The sequence below is a fragment of the Lygodium microphyllum genome, chromosome 8, assembly GCF_053477565.2.
Source record: "Lygodium microphyllum isolate KBCC chromosome 8, Lygodium_microphyllum_v1.1.10, whole genome shotgun sequence".
In the NCBI taxonomy this organism is placed as follows: Eukaryota; Viridiplantae; Streptophyta; class Polypodiopsida; order Schizaeales; family Lygodiaceae; genus Lygodium; species Lygodium microphyllum.
Genome location: NC_141142.1, coordinates 126300549 through 126309146, shown reverse-complemented (window position 1 = coordinate 126309146; position 8598 = coordinate 126300549). Strand labels below are relative to the sequence as shown.

At 41.9% G+C, this 8598-nt stretch overlaps 1 protein-coding gene across 1 annotated transcript; it reads right to left on the bottom strand.

Annotated features, from left to right (window-relative positions):
* Window positions 1-271: 271 nt before the first annotated feature.
* Window positions 272-7916, bottom strand: LOC148032829 (aconitate hydratase, cytoplasmic-like). The gene is made up of 20 exons (XM_087683502.1): window positions 7183-7916; window positions 6583-6687; window positions 6310-6470; window positions 5367-5459; window positions 5082-5267; window positions 4544-4705; window positions 4325-4469; window positions 3996-4138; window positions 3851-3907; window positions 3678-3757; window positions 3508-3583; window positions 3207-3392; window positions 3063-3130; window positions 2819-2937; window positions 2423-2544; window positions 2237-2335; window positions 1665-2144; window positions 1481-1579; window positions 1059-1301; window positions 272-976 (listed from the first exon to the last, which is right to left on the bottom strand). Exons 1-20 carry the CDS (start codon window positions 7445-7447, stop codon window positions 905-907), a joined length of 2961 nt encoding a protein of 986 aa, XP_087539628.1. The 5' UTR covers window positions 7448-7916; the 3' UTR covers window positions 272-904.
* Window positions 7917-8598: the final 682 nt, after the last annotated feature.

Here is an 8598-nt window from a genome sequence, read left to right as displayed (position 1 = left end):
AAGGTTGGTCAGAATACACAGCCTATGAATGGTCATATGCTTCAAGAGGTGAACGTTTTCAGGAAAAGCCTTTTGCAGGCTTATCATGCCCCTTTAGGCATATTTATTCGTAGACTAGCACCGCTGACAAACAATTGTGCTGCTGCTTCAGACACACTGATGGACAACACAATAAAACCTACTCCGGATGTTATAAGGATACAATCCTCAATAGTGAAAGAACAATAAACATCAGCTGGTCCATTTTGGAAGATAAAAACCACGCTAAGCATTTCAACCAAGACGACATCTTTATTCAAGTTCAGCTTAAAACATCAGGGCATACAACCAGCTTTCACATCCTCAAGTTGTTCTCTAAATTAACACATTTCTTGCAGAGGAAAAGACTACTGCCTTTTCCCGAAAATTGTGGCAGATCATTCCTGCACCAGACTGAACCCACAAGAAAACTGATGATATCTACACACTTAACAACCAAAGTGAGTGACCATGCCATGTCTTTGAGCTGTTTTATTCAGTAGATTCAAGTCCAATCTCAACCAAAATGAGTGACCGTGCTGTGTCTTTGAGCTGTTTATTCAGTAGATTCAGGTCCAACACCTCATACTTTGATTCGTACATCAATGGTGGTTCTCCCAAGCTTCATGCTTTGAAGCATTTTATTCACGGCCCCTGCTAAACAATAGTTTTCAACAATTGCCCAGAGCAGGAATTTCCACCATAGAGCAATATCCATGCAAATTGCAATGAAATACATAGCAAGATTTGGAACAGAACACTAAACCTGCCTCCTAACTCCACCCTTTCAAATCACTCCTTGGAACAAGAAAAATCCCAGTCTCTTCAATCAAACGAATGTTGAAGAAAGTCAGAAATGCCAGGTCCCCATTCTTTTTTACATGCTTCAAGGTTGATGGATAAGTTGCCTCAGGACATATTGAAGAATTCCACCATGCTCAAAATAGGTCAGCTCCACCTGGAATGGACAGCAGTACACCAATCAGTTGCTGTCAGCAGTCCTTGGGAAACAGTAAACTTTGCCTTAAGCCCATCTTTACCTGTGTATCAAATCGAAGGGTACATGTAAAACTTTTGCCATTGTCAGTTGTGACAGTAATGTCCTGACCAGGCTCAATAGACTTTATATCAGAAGGAAGGTCAATTGTATATTTTTCATAGCCTGTGAGACCAAGTGTCTCAGCATCCTGATCAGGCTTGAAACACAGAGGAATGATCCCCATTCCAACCAAATTACTGCGATGAATACGCTCAAAACTTTTGGCTATGACAGCCTTGACACCCTGACCCCAAATCAAATGTTAGTTTTGTGGCAAAATCGAAGCACTGATACAGACTCAGTTGTTTGACAACCACAAGAGAACTAAAGCACAATCACAACTCACTGGTACCTAGTCCAAGCAACGAGAGCAGGGCGAACATAACTGTAATTTTAAGTAATACCGTAAGAGTGCAAATTTACCAAAAGATATGGACCCTTCGCAGCCCAGTCTCTTGAGCTTCCACTTCCATATTCAGCACCTGCTAGAATTATAGTGTCTGCTCCTGCTTCTTTGTATTTCTGTATTAGATACACCATAAGTCTGATTATGCTAACATACATAAACCTGACTCAAAGGCAAAAAGAAGAAAGTGGCCAAACATACCATTGCAGCATCATAGACATATAGCTTCTCTCCTGAAGGCACATGGATGGTCTTTGGCCCAACCTCACCCTTCAAAAACTTATTTACAATGCGAATGTTTGCAAAAGTTCCCCTTGCCATTATCTCATCATTCCCACGCCTACTCCCATAGGAGTTGAAATCTTTCCTTTCAACACCCCGCTCCATCAAGTACTTAGCAGCTGGACTATCCTTGTGAATGTTGCCAGCTGGAGATATGTGGTCAGTGGTAATACTATCCCCAAAATTTAAAAGACAGTATGCATCTTTTACACCATGAGCTCCAGGCGGCTTTAGAGTCATGGACTTGGAAAAAGGAGGGTTATGGACATAGGTAGACTGCGGATCCCAGGAATACAAAGCACCAGCAGTAGCAGGAAGCTCATTCCACATGGTATTCCCTTTTGTGATAGATTCATATGTTGATTTGAACATTTCAGGTAGCACAGAAGCTTCCATTACCTGTGCCACATGAACCAGCAAGATTTTTTGATAACCATTTGATCAGTACTGAGGGCAGAGTAACTTATTTGCAACAGTCCGTTTCATACTACCTTAGCAATTTCCTCAGTAGAAGGCCAGATATCTCTTAAGAAGACTTTTTGGCCATCCTTGCCAATGCCTACTGGTTCTGTCTCAAAGTCAATATCAACCTATCACATCAAGTTACCAAATTAGCAATCTCAGGAATTATATTTCCATTCAAATGATGGACAGGAATACCCACATCCTGCACCTACCGTCCCAGCAAGAGCATATGCCACTACAAGTGGAGGAGAAGCAAGGTAATTTGCCCGAGTGAGTGGATGCACACGTCCTTCAAAATTACGATTTCCAGACAGGACCGCAGCAGCCACAATATCTATACAAAGAATAAGTAACAATCTGCTTAGAAATGTCACTCCTTTCATATATTATAACACAAGCCTTAGTTCACCCCCGACCAATGTTTGCAAGCAATGTAATGCAAGGCTTATTTTCAGTTGGATTGTAATAAGACCAGAATAGTCATTACCATTTTCTGATATTGCTATATTGTAATACAAGCCTTAGTTCACCCCCAGCCAATGTTTGTAAGCAACTTAATGCAAGGTTCATTTACAGTTGGATTCTAATAAGACCGGAATAGTCATTACCATTTTCTGATATTGCTGCCCCCACAGACTCGTGAATCTCTCCCGAATTGCCAATGCAAGTTGTACAGCCATAGCCAACTAGGCTAAAACCTTGTAAGTCCAAAAACTTTCGCAGGCCACTGTAAGAGTTAAGTTCTTACTCTATTAGTAACAACCCACTTTGGGATCTTTACAGACAATTTGGAACCTGTAAATTGCAAAGCCTCATTGCTGCGAAGCAATCGGCAATGAATGTAACACTTACCTCTCATGAAGGTATTTTGTGACAACTCCAGAACCAGGTGCTAAACTGGTCTTGATCCAAGGCTTCACCTGGTGTGCAGATTTCCCATTATACAAGAGGCCAGATAGCCATAGCAAACAAAACACTTAAAGTGTAATCATATACCTTCAATCCTAAGTCAAAGGCCTTCTTTGCCACAAGGCCAGCCCCCAACATAACACTTGGATTAGAAGTGTTAGTGCAGCTTGTAATAGCTGCTATTACCACATCACCATGTCTCAACTCTGCAGGCTCACCATTAAATGAGAACTTTGCAACAGTACCTTGCTCTTCTTTTGGGATGGCAAAGCCCTGAAATGGGGAAAATGAGCAGGTTTGATTGGCAGCTCAATAACACTTTTCCCAGGTAAGACAAGTAAATGGTTCTGGCACCAAGGAAAATGCATTGAAGTCAATCAAGACTCACCTTGAAGCCAACCTTATTGTCCAGACAGTTATGCCAGTCAGCTTTCATGTCTTTGAGTGCAACACGGTCATGAGGACTGCAGTACAACAGATTCACCTCCTTGAGCATGAATCAACATAAATTCTAACTCTAGCAGAGAATGCCAATAAAAGAGTGTTCACAAAGCCCACCGTTTAGGTCCAGAAATAGAAGGCACTACTGCTCCAAGGTCTAGCTCAAGATACGAAGAATAGGTTTTATCTGTTTGAGGCTGCATAATGATAGAGATGAAGTTATCAAGAGTCCTAAACACCTCTAAAGTCAGTCAGAATCTGAATGCAAGCACAAGGATCATAAGGTTAACCTCATCATAATCAATAAACATCTTGTTGGCTCGCAAATATGCTTCGATCATTTTGACCTGCATTGCAATTTAGAAATGGATGATCATGCATCTGCAAGATAAAAGTTCCCGCTTACACTACTGCAAGTATTTCACAAGATTTCACCTTCTTTTCATCCCTTCCTGTTAACCGCAAGTACGCCAAAGTGACATGGTCAACTGGGAAAAAGCCCATAGTTGCCCCATACTCAGGTGACATGTTTGCAATGGTGGCACGGTCAGCCAAAGACAAAGCAGGCATCCCTGGCCCTGCAGCAACAAAATTTCTCATTAAAAAGATACATTTCACTTGCAAGAACTCTCTTGGGGCTGAGAGACAAAACTCAAGCAGTGGAATTTAATGCATTGAAAGGACAAATGCATTCAAAGTGTAGGAGTCAGTGAGCTTGATTGGAAAAGTGATTCTCAAGCTTTTCACAGAGAACTTGACTTTACCATAAAACTCCACAAACTTGCCAACTACTCCATGTTTCCTGAGTATTTGGGTGATAGTGAGCACCAAATCGGTGGCAGTAACACCAGTCCGCAGTTTACCAGTCAATTTAAAGCCAACTACACCCGGAAGAACCATGCTCATAGGCTGTAAAACAACCCCAGTAAGTGAGTTCCCAAAAGTCCCTACAAAAATCCCACAGCAAAATGATGAGGAATTACTTGACCAAGCATTGTGGCTTCTGCTTCGATTCCACCAACACCCCAGCCAGCAACACCAAGCCCATCAATCATTGTAGTGTGCGAGTCAGTTCCAACAAGGCTGTCAGGGTAAAGCATCCCATCACTGTTGAAAACTACACGTCCAAGATACTCCAGGTTAACCTGCATAAATTACTTGGATTAGTGAGTGGCTGGTCAGGAAAAGCAGTGTGCAGGAAAGTCTAGCATCAGCAGAGCATCTAATGTAACCAATAGACAGAGAACTTCGCAGAGAGCAGGATTTGGTAGTTTGATCTATTAGATCCCGGCATATAACACAACAACTTTGTACAGTTTAAATAAGATCAACATACAAAGCAATTTCTCATATACCAGGATATACATCATAACCTTCACTTGATGATACAAGTCCAACTAAAAGCAATTCAACCAAGACCTTCAGGAAGGAACCACTAACTGCAATGTGAACATTTTGTGCCCTTCTATCATGATTCAAAACAAAGAGATACTTCCGCGAAATAAGGTGCCATTAACACACCTGATGGACAATACCCGAGCCTGGAGGAACAACAAACATATTTTTAAACGCTGTAGACCCCCACTTTAGAAAAGCAAAACGCTCCTTGTTGCGATTAAACTCATATTGCATGTTTGCTTGAAGAGCATTTTCAGTCCGTGCAACATCAACCTGAACTGAGTGGTCAATGACTAGATCGACTGGGACCTGCATGAGAAAAACAAATCCATTAACCATTCTAGCAGTGTACAATGATGCACATTCAAGTTGTCCACACTACTAACAAGGTTTCAGCAGAGAACTAACAAGAGGATTTATCTTGTTTGCATTACCACCAAGCCGCTTTATGGCATCTCGCATAGCTGCAAGATCCACAACTGCAGGAACTCCTGTATAGTCCTGGACAAGCTCACTCAACATTAGTTTCAAGCTTACTCCATAGGATATAGCACTGAGGTAATGTGTCATTATATGGACTGCAACACAGGTGTGATTTCCCAGACAGACAGCAGCTGCTCTTAAGTTGCCAATCACAGTCCAACAAAAGTATATGAGCGAGACCTTTCATGTTCTGTTAACTAATTGGAGAATTAAGAAAACGAATAGAAGTAACATTGAGCTTTCACCTCACGATGCAACATGTAGAACTTGATCTGTTCTTAAAAGTGCATTACAAGTGCAATTGTCAGTAGCCTCCCACCTTGCAATATGTACCCACAGGTAGCCTATGCATCCCATAATGTCAAGACATGCATTCCAGAAGGGACAGCCATGGCCAAAACCCTATTTAAACCCACAAGATCGGACTTGATCATTAAGTCATACACCTTCAACACCACAAGGGAGCTCTAACAATACTTCAGAATGGCTGGTAGCTAAGGCAAAAGACAAAACACACATTAACATCCATTATGACACGGCTCCATATGTAAGTATAGGACACTTTTGAAAAACATTCCAACAACCATACTTGGCCACAAATATTACAACATGCACAACCCATCAGTGAGCTCCATCAACACAGTGAAGATGAAGGGAAACAATCGCATTCCATATAGCCATACACGAGATATCTGTCCAGCACCAAACTCATACAAGAAGCCAAATTGACATATTAAGATAGCTTTCTACTTTCTTAAAGTTATGACTAGGTCCAGCTCCCTTAGAGCTGAAATCAACTTACTCCTAGCTTAAACTGCTAGCACTTTTTCCAGAACACTCCCTAAATACTCAGAATCATATCTCTAACCTGCAAGATCACTCGGGCAGGCTTGAAAGGAATCTCCACTTGTTTTGTTGACGCAATCTCCCAGTCTAAAATCTTCTCAACATCACCTTTGAGAACTTGAAAATTGTCACAATTTCTTACAGTTGACTCCAACAAAATCTTGATGGAAAAAGGCAATTTGTCTGCAAAACAAGATGGTGATTTATCCTAGCGGAATCCATTTAAGTGTAAAACTGCAATAAGCAGGCAACTTGGCCAGAAAGGTTGGACACAGCCAAAAACGTTAACACTCACCAGTGCGAGGGTCATCCAAAGCAGGAAGACTGTAGTATTTACCATAGCTTCCGCCTTCATCATTTGGAAGCTCTTTCAGTGTATACTCGAAAGGATTCTGAGATGCTGTGGCGAAAACAAAAATTAAAAGCATGAAAGAGGTGACACGAGAGCAATAAAAAGACACGACAAACAAGCAGAGACAAGGGACACGGTTTACCGTAAAGAAGACTTTCAACAAGCACAGACATGAAAGTATCAAAACCAAATTTCTGATCTACATTATGGAGATCGATCATGGTCATAAATCTACAGAGAATAACTAATGCTCAACGTCATTACATTCCGTGAAGGGACGACGGAATTCAGGATTCAAAAACCGTACGTAACTGAGCCTACGATCAAAAAAGCATGAAAAGTCTACATTTGAGACAAGAGAATATCACAACATTGCTCGTAAAAGACTGTCGAGGAGGCTAAGATGAGAGTTCTCCTACGACTGCCAGGATTTAATTGGAGAGCTCGATCCTCAGGAAGTTGGATCGGCTGAAAAATCTTGTTATACGGGGTATAATGACAATTCCTAAGCAACGGGGAAAGAGATATCTAGTTAAGGATTACCCATGGCTGAGAAAGCCCTTGCAAATCGTTGAAGAGGGGAAACGGAGACACGGTGTACTGGCAAATGCTTCAATCGCGGGCAAGCGTCTGGAGCGGAGGGGCGCACAAAGATATCAGACGAGCAGCGAGGACGATGGCCGGAAACGGAAGGCGCGCTTAAGATAGAGGAGCACAAAGCCGAAGAAGAAGAAGACTGGCTCGCGAACACTGAAAGGAGCCGGGAGGAAGATGTGCGAGAAGCGCGAATCAGTGATGATATATGCATCGTCGCATGCCTGCTGTTGGATCTCTCTCTCTCTAAAAATTGCGGTGCGTGAATATTGGGAAACCCTCCCGCGGCAGCTTTCGAAATGCTGATGCTGTTTCCGGTTGGTGTCTCTTGCCCGAAATGGCGACCGCGAGGTGGAGATTTCCGGGGGACGTCCGATAAGTTTGCACAGGAATTTAAAATTTGATGATCACTTGCAAGAGAGGAAAGAGTAATCTCTAGACAACAACTTTTAAATTAAATGAAAATCAGGTGCAGATAATGGAAAGCTACAAAGGCAAGGCAAGGCGGAGAAAGAGGCTATGGATGGGATGAAGGGGGACTGCCAAGAAAGGGTTGTTCGTCGGCTATGGCGGAGCTGAATGCACAGAAAAGATAGACACACAGCGAGGTAGGGGGAAGATGGAAATGAAGAAGAAGAAAGATGGATCACGACCACCGCGACTGTCGGCGAAAGGAGGACTATGAAGTCATGACACAACGAGGTGTGCACACGACCACGCATGGAACCCTAGGTTAATTTCTTTTTTCTTTTTTCTTTTTCTCCCCCTCAAGAGATCTTTTCTTTTTTCATTTTTTTATTGAGTCAATTGTTCTATCCTTGTCTTATGGAGGCACAATATATTTTCCTTTTCTTTGTTTTCTTGGAGTGAACTGTCTTGTTTTGTTTTGAGAGATGTAGAATTGATTCCAAACTCAAACTCTAGATACTAAGGTGTCCTATTCCGGTTCCGGTTGTTGCTCTGCGCAGTGCTACTCAATGACCCATTTTACCAGACCGATGGATCTAGAAGAACTGTTTGTTCAAGCATATGTTTAGTACTAAAGAAAAGAAGTAGGTTGCCTCATCCAAGCTCATGTGCAACTCTTCACGATTTTACCTTGCAAGTGGCCCAACTGGGCGGCTTAAGGGGGGAACCCTTCATTTGAGTGAGCTCAATAGCATAACCTGCAAACCTTCAAATAACCTTTGCATTTTTTTAAAAATAATGGAGTTATTGAAAGGAAAGAAGTGTGAACACAATAATCATTATTGTGTTTAAGCTTAACTTTAGGCTAAGTGAAGTTGAGTGCGAATATGGGAGGGTAAAGGTCCTATTAATGTGTGGGATTCTATAGATGTTTATTACAATAGCTCATAGCACCCA

Bases quoted from the DNA above. Each gene is read 5' to 3' on its own strand.
- LOC148032829 (XM_087683502.1), bottom strand. From the start codon at position 7,447: ATGCATATATCATCACTGATTCGCGCTTCTCGCACATCTTCCTCCCGG. The intron at 4,706-5,081 runs GTGTGTTAATGG...TAATTTATGCAG, and splicing joins GCTCGGGTATTGTCCATCAG to GTTAACCTGGAGTATCTTGG. The intron at 1,302-1,480 runs GTAAATTTGCAC...ATTTGGGGTCAG, and splicing joins CGAAGGGTCCATATCTTTTG to GGTGTCAAGGCTGTCATAGC.